The sequence below is a fragment of the Sinocyclocheilus anshuiensis genome, unplaced genomic scaffold (assembly GCF_001515605.1).
Source record: "Sinocyclocheilus anshuiensis isolate Anshui unplaced genomic scaffold, SAMN03320099.WGS_v1.1 scaffold152, whole genome shotgun sequence".
Taxonomy (NCBI): Eukaryota; Metazoa; Chordata; class Actinopteri; order Cypriniformes; family Cyprinidae; genus Sinocyclocheilus; species Sinocyclocheilus anshuiensis.
Window position 1 is genome coordinate 256,169 of NW_015555781.1, and position 24,504 is coordinate 280,672.

General features: G+C 37.6%; 1 protein-coding gene across 1 annotated transcript; it reads right to left on the bottom strand.

Annotated features, from left to right (window-relative positions):
• Positions 1-112: 112 nt before the first annotated feature.
• LOC107674650 (non-receptor tyrosine-protein kinase TYK2-like) lies at positions 113-23,433 on the bottom strand. The gene is made up of 24 exons (XM_016468689.1): positions 23,268-23,433; positions 18,637-18,830; positions 18,415-18,538; positions 18,166-18,304; positions 10,544-10,707; positions 9,060-9,423; positions 8,828-8,983; positions 8,582-8,739; positions 8,385-8,499; positions 7,301-7,484; positions 7,027-7,145; positions 6,220-6,387; positions 6,055-6,142; positions 5,784-5,911; positions 4,848-4,983; positions 4,196-4,347; positions 3,970-4,120; positions 2,750-2,844; positions 2,471-2,663; positions 1,908-2,026; positions 1,639-1,811; positions 1,180-1,297; positions 474-584; positions 113-372 (listed from the first exon to the last, which is right to left on the bottom strand). Exons 2-24 carry the CDS (start codon positions 18,809-18,811, stop codon positions 229-231), a joined length of 3,474 nt encoding a protein of 1,157 aa, XP_016324175.1. The 5' UTR covers positions 18,812-18,830; positions 23,268-23,433; the 3' UTR covers positions 113-228.
• Between the last annotated feature and the right edge of the window lie 1,071 nt (positions 23,434-24,504).

Genomic DNA, 24,504 nt, shown 5'->3' on the forward strand with positions numbered 1-24,504 from the left:
AGCAGTTCGAAAAGAGGTTTGTAGAACCAAGCTCTGGGTCCATCACAAACACCGGCACAGTTTCGGTAGAAAAAGAGGTACAGTATGTGGGTTCCCTCAACTGAATATTTAAAAAAAACATCCTCTTTTTTGAAAATACAGCCCAATGAGCTAAGTGTGGTCAGGCTCACAGTGAAGTGCTGTGGTTACAGGCTGTGAGAACAGCACAGATAGAGAGGACAGAGCAGGTCAGCGATGGTTGAGCTGAGCGAGTTGCACAGACGGTTGCTGTTTGTACGTTTGCCTGATATCCTTCAGAGACTCAGCCAGGGAACTGAATGATGGACGCTGCCCAGGGTTGAAATCCCAGCATTGCTCCATCAGTAAATAAACCTGTAAAGAGGATTCGTGGGTTGCACAAATAAATATGTAAGAATACTTGTGCTGTATTTTTTTGCATTTATGAATATTTGTGCTGCTTAGTTTCACTGTACCTCACGGGGACAGTCTCGAGGGCACGGCAGTCTCTCATTTTTCTCCAGGAGGGTAATAAGTTTAACCACAGTCATCTGACCATGGACCAATCCCATCATCTCAAAGAATTTCTATGGAAAACAAAGTCATCCATCAATTTAAAAGATATTGCAAACTTAAAGGACTAAACTAAAACCATAAAAAAAAGTTACTTGAAAAACAAACAAACATTTACTGAAATAAAATAAAATATATAAAAACCCTGAAACTTAGTGTATTTCAGCTAGTTTCCAAGGAATAATTTCCACTTAGTTAAACTTGATGCACTAAAAAACTAAAACAAAAATAAAAAAAAATGACAAAACACAACTAAATTACTAAAATGAAAAAAAAAAAGACCCTCTAAATATGAATAAAAATATTAAAAATGACTAAATATTAACTAAAATTACACTGCATCACACCAGAGCTTTTTGTCGACCATTTGCCATTTGTTTTTCTGTATTTCATATACTATACATGTCAATAAAATGGAAATTTTTGGTCATTTTGTTGATTACTGCAGGTTTACAGAGACAGCGTTACACTTGTCCGCTGTGAGCTGTACATCCTTCATGCATATTTGGCAAATGTGGCAATTATTTCTTTTATGTGTAAATCTGGAACATTACAGAGTGCACTTTTTATATAAACATTACAAACTGATGCAGAAATGTCGAGACGTACCGAAGGGGGGCTTTGGTGATGGTTGCAGTTGGTCAAAATCTCATAGAGGGTCACAGCAAAGGACCAAACATCAGAGGCAAAGGAAAACTTGCTCTCCTTCAGGCACTCTATGGCGTACCTAAAAAGCAAAAAAAATAAAATAAAAAAGTGTTTCGGAATAAATGCTGTTTAAACCCAGAGATGAATTTAATAATTAAAAAGATATACAAGTGCAGAGATAAATGTAAGGTTTTCAAAGTTTTGTTCTTATTAAATTATCTTAGTTTCTGTGGGATTCAATAATTGTGTTGATCGATAGCAAACATACTTATGCTTTCACTGAGTGACACCACATTATGTCTAATGATGTCTATAAATCCATTAACAGATCATGCTGTATTGATAAAAGCATTCTCCAGGATGTTATCAACATTAGAGAACATTACCCAACTCCCCAAGCCTCCAGCTATTACAGCTTACCAGAACACAGGGCTGTCTCCGTCCTCACGAACACGATAGTAGATCTCCCCTTCGGGAATGTACTTTGTCAAGCCAAAGTCACCGATCTTAACCACACCTTCATTCTCCACCAAAACATTCCGTGCAGCCAAATCCCGGTGGATGTACCGTTTGGAGTGCAGATAGTCCATCCCCTATGGGTGCGGCAGTACAGATTGGATAGCAGAGTAAGGACTATTAGTTTTTCTTTTGTAGCTTCAGTATGACTTTGAAGGGTCTGACTTCCTCACCATACAGATCTGCTGTGCATACAGGAGACTTTGTGCGATTCCCAACCAGTGTTTTGGCAGGTACTCTCTGAGGCTTCCCAGTGGAAGATACTCCATGATTAACTGAACCACCTGTCCACCTAAAACAAAATACCACATATAGTACACCGTGAGTGTGGCCGTCACAGTTTGCATGAGTAGATGAAATATTACCAATTTAAACAGGAAGTGGGGTGGGACATAGCCTAGGAAACCATGATTTGCTGCTTGCTATTTCTAGTCGGAGGCTGTTGATAATTATAAATTCAGTGGAGGTGTTGTTATTCAAGAGAAGAATTTTTGATGGCCCTTAATACACACACACACACACACACACACACACACATATATATATAAATATAAATAACTACCTTTGACTGTAACATTTAAATTTGGGTCCATTTTCCTAGAATCTGAATCATGTATTATCTGCTAAAATAGTATTTGTCAACTTTTATCTGTACACTAGCATATAGAAAGCTACTAAACGAAAAAAGTGACAAAACTGTATTTCATGAGGGCTTCAAGCTAGTGGCTTTGCTCACCCAGTTCAGTACAGCACCCCTTGTATTTGACGATATTGTTGTGGTAAAGTGATTTAAGTATGTTGATTTCCTTCATCCAGGAATCGTGGAGGTTACTTCCACTCTCTTGTTTCAATGCCTTCACCGCCACATACTCTCCTGTTCCGTCATTGCCAGGGTCATAGACGTACAGCGTCACCTTTCCAAAATGTCCCTGAAAGCAAGTCACAGAGTATCATATGAAACTGAAATATGACGGTAAGACCTGAACAAATTATTGAGCAGAAACCGTAAACTGACCTCTCCCAGATCCCTGATCTTCTTCAGGTAACGTTTGTAAAACATGCTGGGGTCTCTGTCTGGGAGTGACTCACATTCTGATGAAATGTCTGGATCTTATTGAAGAAGACAATAACATATCAATTTCTAAAAGTCACAAACAAAAGTGGAACACAAAATAAATTTTGAAGAACACTGGGGCCCAAACAACATTAGGCCCTATTAACTTTCATTGTATGGACAAAAAAAAAATCCAAAATATCTTCTTTTGGGTTTTGGAACAACTCGAGGATGAGTAAATGATGACAGCATTTTCATTTAAAGTCCCCCTGTGGTGAAAATCAAGTTTTTTATGTTGTTTATTTGTCTATGTGGTGTTTTTAATATGCTTTTAGACAAACCACGTGCCAATCTATTAATCAACACCATTGCTGAGTATTTTCTCCTTAAAACTGTAGTTTCCCAAAGGCTGACCCAGAAATGTGGTTTGAAACAGCCCTTGGTTTGCTACGTCACAATCCAATAACCAATCACGTCAAGGGATCGATTCCTATCACTAGCAATATACCAATACCAGCACAAAACCAAAAATAAATTAGAGCAAAAAACCATGAAGCTGTGGTTTAATGTGAATTTAGAGCCGCTAACTTGCATTATAACCCGTGGCAACAGTGTAAAAGTAGCCCGGAGTCAGACGCACCTCTCCCGCAGCTCCGTCTGCACTTCACATGCGTATGCTCGCGGGCGCGAATTAACAATCACAAACGGCTGTATTCGAGTCTTCAAGGCATTTTAGGACACAACATCGTCAAGTAAGTAACTTTAACGAATGTTACAGTATTCACTGTAGTTGTCCGCTAGTAAAAACATAGTTTTATCAGTCATTATCCGTGTATGCCATTGTTTTGCGGTTACTACAGTTCAGTGGATCAGGAGGCGCTGGCTGGTGTGACTGAGTGGAGGCGGGACTAGTTTGCATATTCATAGGTCCGCGTATAGTAAATGAGGCAAGGGTGTAGAGTTACATTCAAGCTATTTTAAGGCATAAGAAAATTATTTTCATAAGAAAAAACATTTAAATATGTAATTGTGATGATCAAAGATAAGTTTTAAGGGATAAAATATTTGACTACAGGGGGACTTTAACATCCAACACCATAATTGCACCACTGTAGTGATAATACAACAAAACAACAGAAAAACCCAGCACGTGCATGATTCCACTGCGTTCAAAGACTCACTTTTCATCTGAATCTCTGTTAGCTCTCTCAGAATGGTCCGGAAGGACGGCCGTGCAGCAGGGTCGTATGTCAGACACATGCTGATAAAGCTCGCCAGCTCTTGAGAAGACGGCACCGCCAGGCGACTCTGCGTCTCATAGAATCGCTCTTTCTGTAGACGGAGGAGAGCATATAAGAAAACGGTGCGAGTGTGTGGTGTCAGGTAAACAGCTGGAGGAAGCCGTACCTCAGGCAGTGTGCTGCCACTGATAGGAAGATCTCCGTTGTTGCAGATTTCCAGAAGAGTCGCTCCAAAGCTCCACTGGTCGGCAGCGCTTCTTATACGGGCCCCGTCGGCGATACACTCCGGAGCGATCCACGGGATGCGCTCCACGCGCTCTTCATGTAAAACACATATGAAACAAAGACTTTTACATTTTGTGAAGTAAATGCAATCCTTGGGTGTTCCGAGTGTGAGTCTTGGGTTGCTATGCATTTGCTAGGGTGTTCTGTGTGGTTTCTGGACTTGGATTTTCACTTAAAAAGTAATACAGCACCTCTCCTCAAAAAGCCACATGATTTGAGGCATCATTCATGTCTGAAACACAAACAGTGTGCTGAAGTTTAATAATTAGGGTTTCTGTCACTACACATTCTGGACAGGTGCTTCAGTGCTGTAAATATGATCATCCTGACACTAATAAATGCACTAGACTAAAGGAAGTGTGCATCACCATAAGGAAGTGGTTCGTTCGTAGCTTCCTGTTCTATGAACCATGAGAGAATCTGATGAAGTAAACAGTAGTGACAAGCGGACTGAGGTAACTAGAGAAATGACACAGATAGAAGGGTACAGGATGTACTCGTCTCGTGTGAATAACAACATAGTTCTCGGTTACCTGCACGAGACAGAGCCGACTGAGAAATGCCAGGGTCACTGAGCTTCACAAAAGGGGACGTGCCCTCCTCCAAACCCTTCCGGACCACCAGAATATTCTTGCCACAGACATTTCCATGGACCAAATGCTTTGTCTCCTGAGAAGAACAAGGTTATGGATGGTCAAGCTTACAAGGAAATAAAAGAAAACTAAAAAAAAGAAAATGATCTTATAAATAAATAAATATTGCATTATGATTTTGTGAAATTTCATGACATTTAATCACTACTTATCTCATTCTCATTACTGTAATACAGTATGAAAACCATCATGTCTTTGAGCAAATACACTTTAAATAAGAATTATTGTAATAATTATAATTATATACTGTAGCATAATTTTTTTCACATTACAGTAATAATAATTGGTCTTGTCAATAATGTTAGTAATTTCTTGGTGAAAAATCACAGACATTTCTTAAAAGGTTTACTTTACAAATTAACATTTTTCATTTGAAAATATCAAATATATTTACAGTGACAAGAATTGGATGTAACTGTCAATCATGTTAAAATCAATGGAAAAATGCATGCAAATGTCCTTAAAAAGAGTCTTTTTTAATGCAAAAACTATTTCTTCGAATCATTCTGAATATTTTTTCCATTGATTTAGAGGTGTGATATGTCTTGAATAAAATTACTTTAAAAATTCAAATTATTAATATTTAATTCATATTTATTGAATTTCAATATTTTCTTGAGTTTTACTTTACTCGTTGAAATGTCAAATAATATTTTTTGTTAACACAATCTTTTGATTTTGGGGTGAAATATGACAGTTTTTGTGTGATTCACTCAAAAAGAGACTAATCATTTAGAATGATCAGAGAGATTTTTGCCAATTATTGACGTAAGCTGTTCTATTTTTCAAAAATCCCATATTGAATTAATAACTCACAAGATAGCAAAGAGCGCTGGCAAGCTGTTTAGCCACAGTAAACTTCCACTGAGGAGTGACACGTGCCTTCTCTCTGTGCAGGAACACATCTAATGGGCCAAACTCCACAAACTCCTCCACCATGATGTCTGTTCACATAAAAACAGTACAGTCAACAGATACATAATGTGTTTGGCGGTTGGTAAAAAGTACAGATTGAGCAATAAAAAAAAACAGCTTTGACGACACAGGCAGCCTTTAAAGAGGAAGTCAAAAAGGGCACAGCACTCACTCTCAGATCCCTTGACTGAAACTCCATGCACAAAGACCAGATGACAGTGTGACACTTGACTCATGAGACTAGCTGTCTCAAAGAATGCCTAGACATGAACACAATCAATGAGATATCATCTGCACCTTCGCTGTTGTTTACGATACATTATCAGATGACTCTTACTAGCGCTATATCCTTGTGGCTCTGGTCCAGAATTTTAAGGACAACCCGGATGCCTTTCACATTGCGGTGATTGTTATTAGACTCGTCGTCATCATCATCTAGTGAACCGTGAACCTTCAGCCAGCCCGTGTAAATGTTCGTCCTGGTGCCTCGTCCCAAGTGCTGCTCCTGCATCCATGAAATAAGGTCAAAAAGTGGTTCTTCAGTTACGGTACTTCATGAGTTAACTTTCTTCTCTTTGTTACGTTAAGTTCACATTCTTTATAATTTATTTATTTATTTATTTTTTTTTTTCAAAATGATTTGCAAACAAATTGCATCCGTTCCTCATTCATGATGTCATTTCCATCACAACAAAAAACTCTGCCACTAATAAAGCACTTGAAGACAAAAAAAATAATTTATTCTTTAAAAATTAAAAGGTATTTATGAAAAATATATTTTTGTTAATGTTTTTTTGTTTATTATTTGTGTTATTGCGCATTATATTTTCTGTGTCATTTTCAAATTAGCAAAATTACGTAAATTAGTAATTAATAATTAATTACAAAACATAATTACTGTATTTATGAAAAAATCTAATGTTTTATGCACTATTTTTCAGGGTCAAAAGTACCCATACTTGACACTCCAACACATTAAAAATATGAAAAACTACATGTCTGATATATAGAGAAGTCTTGTCTGCTTTCATTTTATCAGTACAACCAATCTGCCAAAGTGGAATGCATAAAAAAGCCCCTTAACAATGGTTTGGTGCTCAGCTCATGAGGATAAGAAGGTGAATGATTGTGTACAGTTACGTACCTTTGTAATTTCCTTGTCCTTAATTTGATGAAACCGCAGTTGGCTCAGGTTTAGGGATTCAGAGACCGTTTTAATGCTACTGTTGGCACCCTTTCTTATTACGAGAAGGTTTGATAGCTCTGCAAGAAAACCATAAAAACCCGTTAACAGGATGACTCACTAAATGATAAGAATCATGTACTTCTGTGGAATTTTTCTCCTAATCAGAGATGTACTCCAGGATGACTCAGAAGGTTTGACTGTGAAGTCTGCCGAGCAGAAAATACACACTCACCTCCTGGTCTGGGCAGGCAGCACTTCTTCAAAGTGAAGCTGTCTTCTCCAGATTTCAGCACGAAGGTCTTTAAGCTATTGGTGAGCTCCTTTATGCTGGAGAATTCTTGATCCCAGCCTTCCAGTCTGAACATGGAGCCCTTCAGCGTAATTCTGAACTGTTTGTATATTGGATTTTCTCCATCCTGTCAGAATCAAAGTCAAACAGAAATGACATTAAAGTCGCGATGAAACGCATGTAGCGACAGATCTTTTCTTCTGTACGGTGACGTACATTTGAGTGAAACAGATTATCAAAAAAAACTAAAAATGAAGGGCGGGGACTTGGTTCTATGCATTGAATGTTGATTGGATTTTAAGATGCGGCCGCTGCATTCAAAAGTGGAGGCAGATGAATGTGAGCTTGTAATCGATTTCAATAAAGGGGCGGAGTTCAATGATTGGAGAAGTCAGGCATACACCACCAGAGAGCAATCTGTCATTTTCACCAAAAGATCTACATTCTATACTGTATACATGTATATTATGGTTTCTATGGGATTTTTTATGGGATGTCTTCTGTAGCACAAAAGATGTGGGATGAGTCAAGCAGTTTACGCAATAGGCGACAACCATTTATCTCACCGCCTCGTGTTTATAGGCACTTTTCCATACACCCGAGAAGTGATCAAATACAGTATTAAATAGATTTTCTGACCATATAATATGCAAATGGCATGTGATTGATTGAGAATAAAGTAATCTTCCATTGCTCAATGATCTGCAGCAGCCACAACAAGGTCTTTCGCATTGTGCGCCACTATCAATTGTACACGACAAAGTAGCAGGATTCTCACAAACAAGCTTGACCCTGTCGTGTCTCTTACACTGAAACTTCATTGTAAACTTGCAGTTGTCACCTAGCTGTAAATCAAGCCAAAGCATGTTTGCCTGGCTATCAAGTAAATTCCTTTTACATGCATAAGCTTAATTATTAAGCACCATTAATTATACTTAACATATTACGCAATCATTTCACAATTTTTTAATTCAACCAATCAAATCATTGTCAGAGTTAACACTGAAACCTCTAACTAGAGCATTACCTTTGTTTGACTCTGAGATGCCAGGATTATGCGATCGTAATCCAAAACACTCCAGCGCACAATAAACGCTCCCTCCTCTGCTTCTTTCTTTAGTTTTTGGAGCACATACTCATCCCTGGGAGCAAGAAAAAGAGTGAACACATTAATAAAAATGGTGGAAGACCACATGGCTACATGTGGAAATGCGAGTGACGTACAGTATGGGACCGTGCAGGTCATTGGTCCCACTGAGAACCACTCTGGGCGGAGCCACTTCGTGACAAAGATAATGATGCGCGTCGGTTGTAAGGCGGAAATATCCATCCAGCAGTGAAACCAGAGAGCGAGCCTGAAGACTGGAGCCCAAACGCATGTCCTGGAACACAAATATATAAAGGTGGGTCACGTATAATAATAAAAACACAAGGGATAAAAAACAAATACAGCTTTACCAGACTGTTTACCATTGACATGTTGTCTTGACGACTGATGCAGACGTTTATGCCCTGAATGGCAATATGAGAGATCGCAGGGAAGTCGCAGAAGGTGTTCCAGTTGTCCATTTCCTGTTCATCAGGTGGCTGTGCTTCTCTGTTCCGTTTATAAATATAGTCATTCCCCTGGAAAGTGGGAAGAATTTAAGAGTACAGTTCTACTAGCGAAGAAGAAGGTTAAATATCTACTGCATCTACTTACCCATTGTGCTGATGTCTTCCTCCAACTTATGCCGGTTGATCCAGACACTCTGATCTCATGAGTAGGTTCACTGTTCACGGTTTGTGTTTGGGAGGCAATGAGGTACGACCCACTGCCATCTCCATCAGATTTCAGGTCAAGACTGAACACAGGGAAGGTTTCGGCACCAAATTTTGGTGCCAGACGCTCCAGCGTGGATATATACTTGTACATAACTTCTTGTGACCCAAACTTTCCCATGCCCACCGTGTGCTCCTGGAAACTGCTTACAAAGTTTGCAAACACGCGCCGAATACGGAACCTTGTCAGGACATTGTTCCGGGCAATGTGTCGGGAAAAGGATTGAGGGATACAATGGAGAAAGCTGAAAGATGGAGCACAAACATGTCAATACGCTTGATGGAACTCTATTCTATATTGTAATGGCAATCAGCATTGTTAAAAATAATATAAAATTGCACATTTTAAAGTGTTCTATGAAATCCACTCATATATTGCAGAGTTTTAGATACAACTAAACGAACTCGGACACATTTATAATCTGGACAACAACAGGTTCACACCATAAGGAATGCATTTTTCCTTTCAAGAGCAAGAAAGAGCTTAAAGGGGTCATATGATGTTGCTAAAAAGAACATTATTTTGTGTATTTGGTGTAATAAAATGTGTTTATGCGGTTTAAGGTAAAAAAAACCACATTATTTTCCACATACTGTACATTATTGTTTCTCCTCTATGCCCCGCCTTTCTGAAACGCGTCGATTTTTACAAAGCTCATCGGTCTGAAAAGCGAGGTGTGCTCTGATTGGCCAGCTATCCAGTGCGTTGTGATTGGCCGAATACCTCAAGCATGTGACGGAAATGTTACGCCCCTACCATACTGTGATGCCGTGTCCCGGAGCGACGAGACAAAAACATTAAAGGGTTAGTGCACCCAAAAATGAAAATTCTGTCATTAATTACTCACCCTCATGTCGTTCCAAACCCGTAAGACCTCTGTTTATCTTCGGAACACAAATTAAGATATTTTTGATGGATTCTGAGAGCTCTCTGACCCTCCCTTAGACAGCAAGGGTACTACCACGATCAACGTCCAGAAACGTAGCAAGGAGATCGGTCATCATATGACCCCTTTAATGTAGTATGAAAGCGTATTGTAACTTCCTCAAAAAAAAAAAAAGACTACTTGAAACTACGCTGGAAAAATTTCAATGCATATACAATGAAGGCATTCCCTTATAATTCAACAAGGCACAGTAGCAAATGAGAGCGGGTGGGAAGAGTCACAAACTAATTTTGTTCTGAAAAAAAAATTCCTAGCATTATGTTAATAATTTTGTACGAAAGGACCCCTTTAAAGACAGCCCACCTGCTGTTTTATAAATTACAATATTCTTTCATAACATATATTTTAATTAACTTGCTCTTTAAATAGCTTTGTTTCAAATCTTTCTCTGAACAGTAAAGAAAGCTGAAGCCCGCACCTGGTCTGCTTGGCCACATCCTGTAGAGAAGAGCCACTCTGCAGTGCTGTGTAAGAGAGGTGAAGCACAGCCATACCTAGACATTCATTCTTAAAACCACTGATCTCTTCCTCTCCCTTCACTGCATCCAAACATGTCAAGTCATTCACAAAATCATATTTCGCCTGGTAAGAAAATCAACAAAATCAACTTAGTCAACTTAATTATTTGGACAATAGTCAAGACATAAAAAATAGCAAAATATAATTTATCATAGAAAACTTTCATTTAATCTTTATCATTTTTTAAAGCTTCATGTTGATGGTACTATAAAAGTTTTTTTCCCATTTTATTTGACATTTCTCTCTGTTTATTTTGTCAGACTATTTATCTATTTTTACAAGCAACCAATTTCATTCACTAGCTAGAAAATGTACTGAAGCCATTTTATTGGAAGCAATGTCAAAAACGGTTGAGTCTGCACCAAATTATATATGTAAATAATTATTAGGTGCATTAATCCAAGAAAGCAGTTAAAATCGCACACTAAACTACACATTATATTCAATAAAAACCAAAAGATCAAGGTTAAATAACCAATCTGAAAAGTTTAAGTGTCAAACTTACATGGTGACACAAAAAATGAAAATGTGCACAAAAAGCAGAAGCAAAGACACATGATAATGTGAGACGTGCATTATTTTTGTTCGAGAGCATGAGCAAAAATACTTCCAAACCCCTGGCAATTAGCCTGGACACGGAAAAAGCTTTCGACTCGGTGCGATGGGAGTTTTTGTATTTAGTATTGCAAATACAATACAATTATAGTATTTTGGCTTTAATGAAGAGGTTATAAGAAGTATTAAACCGCTATATCATTTACCAACAGCCAAGATTAAAATAAATGGTAATGTTTCTAACTCGATTACACTGGAGCGGGGATGTCGTCAGGGATGCCCCTTGAGTCCCACGCTTTTTGCACTATTCATAGAGCCATTAGCTCAGGCAATTAGAGAAGATACAGAAATTCTAGGAATTCCAATGAAAGAAACCGAACACAAAATATGCCTGTATGCGGATGACATTCTTATGACTATTTCCGAGCCAGATTCCAGTTTACCTAAACTCATGTCTTGTCTTGAGCAGTTTGGTTGGTATTCAGGATATAAACTATTATTTACACAAAACCCAAACCCTCTCTTTTAATTATTCACCACAGGAAAATATCCGTAAAAAATATAATTTTAAATGGAAAACAAACAGTATTAAATACCTGGGGGTTATCATACCAAAGAATTTGGCTAAAATTTATATTTAAAATTATGGATCTATTACGAAGGAACTGAAAGCAGACTTGGATAATTGGACACCTCTAACTTTTAGTTTGTATAATCGAATAGAAATTATAAGGATGAATGTTTTACCGCGATTATTGTTTTTGTTTCAATCACTACCTGTAGAGATCCCATAAAAACAATTTAATGACTAGAACCGAATGATCTCAAGATTTATATGAAAAAATCAGAAACCCAGGGTAAGATTTAAAACACTACAATTACCAAAGGAAAGGGGAGGACTGTCTCTTCCCTGTTTGGAGGATTATTATAAAGCAGCACAATTAAAATATCTAGTTTGCTGGTGTATTGACGATTATGAAGCAAAATGGAAAGAATTAGAATTCAAACAGCTAGACTTTCCTCTCCCTTCTTTATTAGGGGACAAAACTACTAAGATTATGTACTGTAACAAATTAAGCAATTGGACATTAGTTCCTCTTAATACTTGGTTCAAAGAATGCAAAACTCTGAAATTGGAAAGACAAGCACGGCTGCTAAGATGGGTGGCATATGATAGAGACTTCAAACCTGCACAGATGGATGTGCGGTTTAAACAATGGATATGGAATGGCATTACATCATATTGTACAGTTTCATCCAAGATTGGTTTAGAAAGCTTCCAACATCTTATTGATACCTATAATTTAGAGAAACACGATTTCTATAGATATTTACAGCTTAGAAATCACTTTAATAAAAATATTAATAATGAGGCAACTGAACTGAGTCTCTGATCTCAAGAAAAAATCAGAAACCCAGGGTAAGATTTAAAACACTACAATTACCAAAGGAAAGGGGAGGAAGGGGAGGACCATGTTTGGAGGATTATTATAAAGCAGCACAATTAAAATATCTAGTTTGCTGGTGTATTGATGATTATGAAGCAAAATGGAAAGAATTAGAATTCAAACAGCTAGACTTTCCTCTCCCTTCTTTATTAGGGGACAAAACTACTAAGATTATGTACTGTAACAAATTAAGCAATTGGACATTAGTTCCTCTTAATACTTGGTTCAAAGAATGCAAAACTCTGAAATTGGAAAGACAAGCACGGCTGCTAAGATGGGTGGCATATGATAGAGACTTCAAACCTGCACAGATGGATGTGCGGTTTAAACAATGGATATGGAATGGCATTGTTTAAACCGCACATCCATCTGTGCAGGTTTGAAGTCTCTATCATATGCCACCCATCTTAGCAGCCGTGCTTGTCTTTCCAATTTCAGAGTTTTGCATTCTTTGAACCAAGTATTAAGAGGAACTAATGTCCAATTGCTTAATTTGTTACAGTACATAATCTTAGTAGTTTTGTCCCCTAATAAAGAAGGGAGAGGAAAGTCTAGCTGTTTGAATTCTAATTCTTTCCATAATCGTCAATACATCAGCAAACTAGATATTTTAATTGTGCTGCTTTATAATAATCCTCCAAACAGGGAAGAGACAGTCCTCCCCTTTCCTTTGGTAATTGTAGTGTTTTAAGTCTTACCCTGGGTTTCTGATTTTTCCATATAAATCTTGAGATCATTCGGTTCCAGTCATTAAATTGTTTTTTTGGGATCTCTACAGGTAGTGATTGAAAGAAAAACAATAATCGCGGTAAAACATTCATCCTTATAATTTCTATTCGATTATACAAACTAAAAGTTAGAGGTGTCCAATTATCCAAGTCTGCTTTCAGTTCCTTCGTAATAGATCCATAATTTTAAATATCAATTTTAGCCAAATTATTTGGTATGATAACCCCCAGGTATTTAATACTGTTTGTTTTCCATTTAAAATTATATTTTTTACGGATATTTTCCTGTGGTGAATAATTAAAAGAGAGGGTTTGGGTTTTGTGTAAATTTAGTTTATATCCTGAATACCAACCAAACTGCTCAAGACAAGACATGAGTTTAGGTAAACTGGAATCTGGCTCGGAAATAGTCATAAGAATGTCATCCGCATACAGGCATATTTTGTGTTCGGTTTCTTTCATTGGAATTCCTAGAATTTCTGTATCTTCTCTAATTGCCTGAGCTAATGGCTCTATGAATAGTGCAAAAAGCGTGGGACTCAAGGGGCATCCCTGACGACATCCCCGCTCCAGTGTAATCGAGTTAGAAACATTACCATTTATTTTAATCTTGGCTGTTGGTAAATGATATAGTGGTTTAATACTTCTTATAACCTCTTCATTAAAGCCAAAACGTTGCAATACTAAATACAAAAACTCCCATCGCACCGAGTCGAAAGCTTTTTCCGCGTCCAGGCTAATTGCCAGGGATTTGGAAGTATTTTTGCTCATGCTCTCGAACAAAAATAATGCACGTCTCACATTATCATGTGTCTGCCTACTTTTAACAAATCCAGTTTGGTCAGTATCAATCAAATCAGGAATGATATTTTCTAATCTTTTAACTATTATTGAAGCATATATTCTATAATCTATATTTAACACTGAAATAGGTCTGTATGCGCCGCATTCTGTCTTATCTTTTCCAGCCTTTGGTATCACAGATATAACCCCCCTCCCCCCTTAAGAACATGGTTAAAACATTTTAGGAGCATGGGTTTCAATAATTCCCTAAATGTTTTATACCACTCTGCTGGGTATCCATCCCCTCCCGGTACTTTGTTTGTCTTTAGATTTGATATTGCACTATCTATTTCTGTTTCTGTGATTTCTTGTGTTACCAATTTGTTTTGTTTCATTCCTACCGATGGTAAATCTAGAGATTCCAAAAAACTTTTTATAAATAAGGGGCTAGCTGCTTCCGGTTGGGAGTATAGTTTCTTATCTAACGGAAGAAGATTGGTTAAACATATGTAAGTAACAGCATGCAACCTCCAGTTCTGGTCAATGGAGAGAATTCTCATGGAAAAACGTCATTAGATTCTTTATTACTCCAAAAAGAAAATATTTACAGAATGGTAATCCAGAATCTGCACTTTGCTGGAGACGATGTAACAACTCAATGGCGGATTATTTTCATATATTCTGGAACTGTCCGGCAATCCAATCATACTGGTTAATGGTAATCACTGAAATAGAATCAATACTGGGTTTTGAGATTGATCATAGCTTTGGTACTGTATATTTAGGAAACATACCAACTGATTTTAATGCTCAAGACAAGTACCCTCTCAGATTGTTATTGGTTGCTAGTAAAAAAGTAATAACCAAAAAATGGCTGGATGAGAATCCACCAACAAAAAAAGAGTGGATAGTGATTGTAAAGGATATGTTTGATATGGAGAAAATGACCTTTTCTCTAAGACTAAGTATGGATACATTTTATAAGAACTGGTCCATTGAGAAAGTAACCCCTATTATAAAAATAATTGTATAAGAAGGATGTAAGAACTATATGTGATGCCTCTGGTGACCTGTATGTTCAATTCCTTATTTATTTTGTTTTCTTTTTTTTTTTTGTATTTCTGAGTTATGTTATAAGAAATACAAAATAAAAAAAAAAGCAGAAGCAAAAGTTTCAGACCCCACAGACTATATTCAGTGCGTATTGTCCAGTTACATTTAAGCAAAATAAGACACTATTATTCCTTAACATCAGAATAACTAAAGATAAAAGTAAAAATAGGGTAAGTCTATCAAATATTGTGCTGTTCCTGGCTGTGTGAAGCACCTGCAGCTCTGCATATCTTTCTGATGCCAATGTCACAAAGCTCAGATTTATTGCTAAAGTTGCAATGAAATGGAAGTAATGAAATGTAACACATCCGAACGTAACAGATTATTGAAAAAGAAAAAAATATACATAGGGCAGGGACATGGTTCATCAGTTGCTGATAGGATTTCTATAATTTTCACTGGAAGGTCCAGTTCTGATATTTTGATTAAATATCCGTTTGTTCGAAAACGGTCATGACAAACATCTCGGGTTACCCATGTAACCATGGTTCCCCAAGAGGGAACAAGACACTGTGTCTGAAGCCCTTGTGAAAACACTCCAAATCCATTGGACCACGCAGCCCATGACGTCATTAGCCATGATGCCAATGACGCCCGGAAAGCTAAAATAACTTGAGAGAAAAGGGGAACCCAACCAACACTTATATTTAAGGAGGGACATCCCATTCAGCCAAGTTGGGAACACAAATCTCCTCAAACAGCTATGTTCCTAAAGGCAATGGGCCATCTACTTGAAACCCTAACGCAGGGGAGATGGCCCAAAGCAGAATCCCACATGCTTTGGGCCATCTCCCCTGCGTTAGGGTTTCAAGTAGATGGCCCAAAGCATGTGGGATTCTGGGGGACTGCCTGCTTGAAAATACCCTGGAATCAGGGGAGGCAAATTAACATATAAAAAAGGAACCTCAGGGGGACTGCCTACTTAAAGCCCTAAAAAGCGCCGGGGAGGCAGCCCAACCCTGCTGAAATATTAGGTAGGGAAAGAGCTCACAACTCAGGGGGGAGATCTTATCAAAGGAAACCAGCCTCATCCAGTACACCTTTGACAAAAATACTTCCTGAATAGGGAACCTGAAAAGAGAATTGACCTATAGACATAGGTGGACCGTCTACTTAAAAAAAAACTCTAATTACAAGGGAAATAGCCCAAACCAAAGACCAACTTGTCAAAGGGAAACTATCCTCAGACAGTTACCATCTCTGAAGAGGCAGCTATAGTTGGACCAGGGGGGCAGCCCGACCTAGGAGACTATATGAATCCAAGGAGCAGCCCAACTCACACATGCAGACCGAACAGAGGGAGCAAGGAGCCCTACTTCAATATTCACATACTTAGTGAGGGACATCTCGCTCCACTCGAGCCAAAGAGCAGCTAGTCAAAGGGAAATTGTCCTCAGACAGCTACCATCTTTGATGTTTCAGGTTGGTCACCATAAACACACTGGAGGCAGCCTGACCTGAAATGCTGCTAAGAAGAGAGCAAGGAATCCTACTCACAACCCCAAATCACTGGGGAGGAGCATCTTGCTACAATCTTCGTAAAAGGGATAGCCATCAAAGGAAACCGTTTTTAACAGGTATATCCTTGATAAACTTCTGCTTAAGAGAGGCAACGAGAGGAACGTGAACAGAAACTTTAATTTTCCCTGTGCCCCGCCTACAAACCCTGTGCTCCATCCTGCCTCACCGCAACCAAACTGCGGAGTGACTCAAGAGAGTCAAGCCTGGGTGGAACCATTTTTGCGACCGCCTCACACGACACGGATTTAACTCCCTCGAGAGCTAAGCGTGCCTAGTTCAAGCATCAGAAACACCCGAGAATGTATCGCTAAGAGAGCCTTCAAATCCTTCGAGAGCCGAACAAACTCATGCAAACCCTGACTACTATCCCTCAGGAGATAACAGAAAAGAAAAGCTACCTAAGCTTACCTATCTCTTTGAGTAGTCTCGCAAATGCATCATACCTGGCACATCCACTCTCTCTTAGAAGTTGAAGGCGTTCCACCCAAGGGTCCACACATCCCACATCCGATGACAATAGGGACAGAGCAAACGGTCTCACAATAAGTGCATTCATTTTCCTCAAAAACTGAATTCACATGCTCTTCATTTATGCACAAAACGCATCAATCATGCATGTCCTCAGGTCTTAAAACGGAGGCGAACCTGAAACGTTTTGCTGAGTGTTTCCTAATATCCTTGACCCTGAGTTTCTGCTGTGTCTCGGCAGCATCGGGACCCGAGATGTGAGACGTAGACGCCTGTCCCACATCCCTCGAGAATAGGGCCAAACATGAGTGGAGCTTTCTCATTGGAAACTTGATAGAATTAGCGTATTCGGTACTGCTCAAGCACTGAAAGCATGTGCTCCTCGCCGAGAGACATAATGCAAAGGTCATGTGTGTCAGAAATCTGGGACACAGAGGCACACAGTTCCTAAAGGGTTCACTTGACTTTTTCTCCATAGTGCTTTCACACACGCTGAACAAACAAACGGCTCCTGAAGACAAAGATAGTTGATGACGTGCATTACAGACATCCTCTTATCCTTCCGGACGTCAAGGGCTGCGCAGTCCAATGGATTTGGAGTGTTTTCACACATGCTTCAGACACTGGTCATGCTGATGGCACTGCCAATAGTGTCCACTAGAGGATGCAGTGCGAGATCCCTTGAAGGGGATTTACATTCTAAATGATCTTGGGTGCCAACCATTTATAAGTCTACATTAGGAGAAACATTATAATAAGACCCTTACAAGGACAGATTATTTAGTTTGAGTAATGCAGGTGTTTCATGATCACTTCTGCTCAGTCTAGAAAGAAATATCTCAAAAACAGTGAAGCAACCGCATTTCAGTAATATTTTTCTCTATTTTTAGAGATTTTAAAATCACCTGAGCAAAGAGGTACTCCAGGGAGGTCATCTCCAGCAAAGGAGACGTAACTGGCTCTGCCCCTGTTCCAGTCCGTAATGCATGACGTGTCACTAGCGGTTCCTTTTCACTTAATCCGTGCCAGTTACGGAAGTAAAATCTACAAAGAAATAAAGATTATTAATGATTAACACCAATCATGTACAATGTATCACATATCATTGCATAGATTGCATAGATCTCTACAAATGCACACAATCTCATATTTACCTCATGCGGAAATGCAGCAAAAGGCCAGACTGGTCTTCCACATTAAATTTGTGATTTGGACTGTACCAACATGAGGATGCAGGGTCATAAAGAGCAAACAAGGCATGACAGACTGGAGTGATCCCTGAGGAAGACAGAAAACATTTTAGATGTCTGAGAGCAAAAAAAACAAAAAACAAAACTCAAGCTCTTACTGGCACCCACACCCAAACCCAAACCTACCCACAGCTTTTGCTGCATTGATGGTGAGATCTTCAGCAGTCACCTCACCCTCCTTGTAGGACAGGCAGCGCTCTCCCTCTTTAGTCCAGAGCAGAAATACATGGAGCCCAGGACCCTCACACTGTCCTGTGAATGTGTGAGCTTTGGATTTTTTTGAACGTCCTCGTCTAGACATTGTACATTGAGTCCAGCACCTGGGTCAACAACATACAAGAACGTTCATGATTAAAAACAATGAAGAAAGTCTGGTTTAAATACTCGTGTCAAGATCTTAGAAATATAATCTTTGTATTGGTTTCATATGGTTTCGAAACATTTGTACCATTTTAAACACAAGTTTACATTTAATGACTCTAATATGTTGTAACCATCAAGTAAAAACTAACCCTCATAAATCATCTATTTAAAAACATGCTCTTCATAGACCATACAAGATACAAGTCTTTGTATACATGAATGAAATTTTTTATGTATTTATGAAAAATTATTTAATCCAGACAAAAAGAAAATAGTGTCTCAGCTCTCAGAGTGTGAGAAGTTCTCTAGTCCTCAACCACAACTGCATCGACGATAAAACAACATGCATTCCGAGACCATCGTGACACTTATATTAAGAGAATGGGGGTAGCAGGTTAAGCAACTTGGGTAAGCGTAAGCGACCCAGGTAGGCGTAAACAGATAATCTCAACTTTCGATTCCAAGATAATGAGATATTTCTCAGGGTATGTAAGTAGCCGCCATAGCAACTTATTCTCTAAACATAACTTGCTCCAGAGGTATTCAGCACATGCATGCCATTTTGATGAGGCTCCAGTGGGTGTGACAGCTCACATCATGCACAATATTATATAGTTATATTTTCTTAATTACAAAGCAGTTTTAATAACATGAAGGAATATTTATTTTAGCTTACAAATCTTAATATATTTTCACATCTCAACCATCGTGGATATGCATTCAAACATTTATTATATATATATATACATATATATATATATATATATATATATACATATATATACATATATATATATATACACATATATATAGATATACATACATGTACTTTATATCTAATTGAAAGGACTTCTCAAATGAGAAAAAAATGTAGGGTGGAGCTTCACTTTGTCGGGAATTGATTGGTTTGTTGGATAATTGTTGTTTGGCAGCCATCTCATGTGATGACAGGTTGTTTTTGGCAATGGATTATTATAGAGAAGAAATGTTAATGAGAAATAAAATGAGTTGTGCGACAGCCAATCACTGTTTACGGATACCATGGAAATGAATGAGAAGTGCAGTAAACTGAATTCTACCTGTCGCAAAATTGTCCCTGACTTCTCTCATAATTGTTTTTTTTTTCAGTATAAACTAAAAATAGATCAATCGAAAATAATATTTAATGGCAAACATGTTGAAGTTTAACTGACAGGCTGGCAATTCATTAAATGATAAGACACTTTCCACAAAAGCACTTGCAACCTTCCGGTCTCTCTCGTGAAACCAACACGGAAGTGACTTAAACTGTAATTCGTCAACTGGCCGCTAGAGCCTGGCTGCAAAAGGGAGTCAATTCCATAGACTCCCAATGTTAAAACGCCCAACTTTACAGCAGAAAAAAGCATGTTTACAGCCTGGTTCAAAAAATGATTTTAGTCTATATAGCTTATTTTGCCATTCATGACAACTGTGAGGGGGGTGGATATTTTTATAACTCATCCGTTTAAATTATATTAAGCCTTAAAGTTCTGCATAATTAAGGGCGTGGCCAGTTGAGTGACAGGTGGATTGCTGCTGCTGTCACCACCGTCGAGCTAGGTGGGCATGGTTTCAGCAACCAGCTCCCACCTCTTTGCCCATTTTCGATTATCCGGGAGTGACGCGCTGCCAAGATAGCGACGGCCAGCTCCGCCCACTTTGAGCTTCAAAAACGCTTTTTAGAAACCTACGGGTGACGTCACGGACACTACGTCCATGTTTTTTTACAGTCTATGTTCTTAACATCTGTTTCCATGGTGACTCTTGGATTTAACTTTATGTTGAGAATGTCTTTGTGCTTTGTGTTTTTGAACTAAGAGTTTCAAACTCTGAGCTGACCGAATTAAGTCCTGAACTTGTTTTCGATGACCGTGAGTAAACAAAGTTTGGGTCAATCAACCGCAGGAGTGATTCTAGGATTTCAGTCATAGGGAAGCTCTATATATATATATATATATCCCTCATTGTATAACAAACAATACGACAAAAAACGACAAACTATTTCCATGTTTTCCACACACAAAAAAAAATGTTCTATGAAAAGCACACTTTCTTTCTCCCGCTCTTTCTCATAAAAACACACACACAGACTCACAGAGTGCAGACTCACAGTACAGCACGCATGGATCAAACGAGCACAGAAACTTGTCAGCGCTGCTCTGCAACTTTATCAATAAACTGGATTTGCAACTGAAAAGCTATGACATTTCACAGCATGGAAGCAATACTGAAGCTGTTCTTGAAGCAGTTCAACTTACAGTTTCGCTATTAGTAGAGACGCTGCTGCTGAACACTGTTGAGAGACGCACAGTCTCAGGTAATTCACACACACTTAATCTCTCGCTCTCTAATAACTTGTTTGCATAATTAAGGCTCAAGTCTCCGTTAGCAGCAACAGGATTCTGTGATAGAGAACACTGTAATGATTTCCATGGATTATAATTTTTTGTTTCCTGTTTTTGGGTGGTAATAGTATATATTAATAGGGAAGTGGGGCCCAAATATTTATTTTGCTTATGTCACAATAAGAGGTAAATCCAGCCCTGACATACACGCACACCTGTTTTCTTTACAAACACAAATACACAAACGCCCAAACATGTTTTTTTGCTGGTACCTTGGCTGGTTTAAGCCCTGTCCAATTCCTGAAGATTTGCATATTCAATATATTGTATGCGCAAAGTTAACAGAAATTAACCTTTCCTATTTAATGATGTTTAAAAAATACTGTTAAAAAATGTAACACTGAAATATGAAATTTAAAAAAACAAACAAAAAAATGCTAATAGGCCTTAATGAGGGAGTCATTCAACCAACCAAATTGTTCAAGCGGCTGATTCATTCAGGAACGAAGCAGGTGACTGTCTTCACGAGTGGGTCGTTGAATCACTGACTCACCTGATTTATTCAAAAACACAGATTCATTCAGTAACTAAACACTGTTGTGTGTTGCTCAGTGATGTGCAAATTTAGGGGGGCTGAAGCACTTCTAAAAAAGGCCTAGTAACGCCTCTGATCAACCAAGAGTTCAGGGTTTGTGTGACGGTACGTTAACACTCCTTTTTGGAAAACACCCCCATACCTGACAGTTACTCTCTTGAATAACAGACTATGACAACACACAACTTACAGGCATACTATGGGATCAGTGTAAAATGTGAAAGTTTTATTTTTTTGTACAAAATATATAACTTAATGATGTCAAGATGGTACCAATGATTAAATATTTAACATTTTATACATTTCAAGATTTTATATTTTACATTAAATATTTAACATTGATTAAATATTAACACATTTTTTTCTGAACACATTTACCAAATTTGATAGTATTACCATTTCATTCTGCATTCTAAGACCATCATGAGATTATTTACTTTATTTTATTATATAAATTATTTATTTCTAAGGGTTTTAACAGCCCTAGGAATGCTAATAAGAAATACAAATCAAATCTGTTTATAGTTTGATGGATAAAAAGACAAAACATTTATTAAGTTCATCTCTCCTTCCATGTGACATAAATGCATTAATAAATAGCTGTATAGAGTGTTTTATGCAATATTCTTAATTACAACTGCTTTGAAAAAAAAATATTTATTGTGAGGATATACAAATAAATTTAAATTGAACTGAAAATGTTTTTCTACAGATTGATACATTAATCTAACATTAATAGCTGTCAGAGCTCAAATACACTCTTAGCTTAATACTTAATATTACTATTAGGTATCAAGTATATACTTAAAACTCAACTTAAGTAAATACTTTGCACATAACATTTTAATAATTTGCTTTGGTTCTAGTACAGTGACAATAAAAGAGCTAATTATTTAATGTTGCAAAAGAAGTTGTATTTGTAATAGCCTAGTTATACTAGTTTTTTTCAGTATAATAATATTTTGTATATTAATGCTATTGTATACCTTAAACCCATCAGTGTTCTTATATTTTAGAAAGGGGACCCTCGCAAGAAGATTACCGTATTTGGAGGTCCGTCAAAAGTCTGAATCCTCTAATATAACACGGTGTTTCTTCCCACCATCATTACTATTAATATAACATGCTGTACTGCTGTAATGGCCGTGGTTGGCAAGTCTAAGAAGATTGTGGTCTTAGATTTCCAAAAACCGATAGATAATGTCGGCAAAGACCAACCATTACTTACTAAACTCAAGAATGTGTTTACTATCATTGCATGTAGGCGCAAAATACAGACAAACAACCTTCCTTAAAGAAAATAACATAAGCTACTTCCTGTTTCATATAGCCTACAGCCCCGCCGGGCAACTACATGATCTCATGTAAATATATACAAAAAAAAAAAAAAATTGGTAAAAAGTATTGAAAACTAATCGTGAGTTAGTATTTACCTGCAGGCAGATGAACGACGGTGATTATCTCACACAGAGTATAGTTGTCCTCTTATTACAGGATTCACATCTCTAGCCACTGACGCGCACAGCAGACATTGCGTATTTTCACTCTCGCTCCACGAACTGATCCAAGTGTGAGGACAAGAAGACGCTGCGTTCAGAGACTGCGTTCCAAAACCTAGTGAGCTGCCTACTTAGAAATGGTCGGGAAACGACAGGGGCGTGTTCAAAATGCTGTGTGCATAGTCAGTTCGAACGGTATTGAGCCAGCGCCAGTAAGTGTTTTCGTCCGCGAGCTCTTCAAATTAAGAGATCTTACTGTAAATGCCAAATATTTTACCCTAAACACACACAAAATTATAAGGTTTAGATAGCCTATAATTTAGGCATAATTTAGGTATGATTATTCACTTTTTATTTTATAGACCTACTAATATAAAGCTAATTTAATGTAATGAAAATCAATCAATTAATCAGTCTAGATTTCGAATTATATAAGTTGAACTATATATTTTGAAATATAATTTTACAGAATGTTAGATTTATTAAATAAATTCAATAAAACGCCACACAGTCGATGCACCTAAAAGAGGAAGATAAAAAATGGCAACACAATACAGCTGTTTAATGTTTTTAACCAAACATATATCAATACATTAAGTCTATGTTTTGTTGTTATTGTTGTTATTATTATTATTAACCATAGATGTTTCGTTGATAAATTCAGTGACGCAACCCTGTTTTGGTTTAAAGGGGTCATATGATGCGATTTCAATTTTCCCTTTCTCTTTGGAGTGTTACAAGCGCTTGGTGCATAAAGAAGATCTGTAAAGTTGCAAAGATTAAAGTCTATAGATAGATTAACCTTTGATAATTAACTTAATGGTTAATTTATTGGCTTTATGATAATTTTTATGTTGTCACTATATTCTTTCTTCTTTGTATATAAATGATTAAAATCATTAATAATTTTAATTCACAGATTAAATCACATTTGTATAACTTTAATGTAAAGTTTCACATGTAATGTTTGATCTTGTATTTATTGCACTTTTCCTTCCACTCTCTTTAAAACACGAGGCTTTTTTTTACCTTCTGAAGATACTTTAGATTTGATTTGATAAAGGGATGCTGAGAACCACTAGAGAGAGCTATTCGACAAACAAACACTCACTCAAGGAAAGGCCAGCAGATTGTGGGCTGATGATACAACCTTCAGCAATTCACGAAGATA

Bases quoted from the DNA above. Each gene is read 5' to 3' on its own strand.
- LOC107674650 (XM_016468689.1), bottom strand. From the start codon at position 18,811: ATGTCTAGACGAGGACGTTCAAAAAAATCCAAAGCTCACACATTCACA. The intron at 9,424-10,543 runs GTGCGGGCTTCA...TCCATCTTTCAG, and splicing joins GATGTGGCCAAGCAGACCAG to CTTTCTCCATTGTATCCCTC. The intron at 8,740-8,827 runs GTAAACAGTCTG...TTTGTGTTCCAG, and splicing joins GTCAAGACAACATGTCAATG to GACATGCGTTTGGGCTCCAG.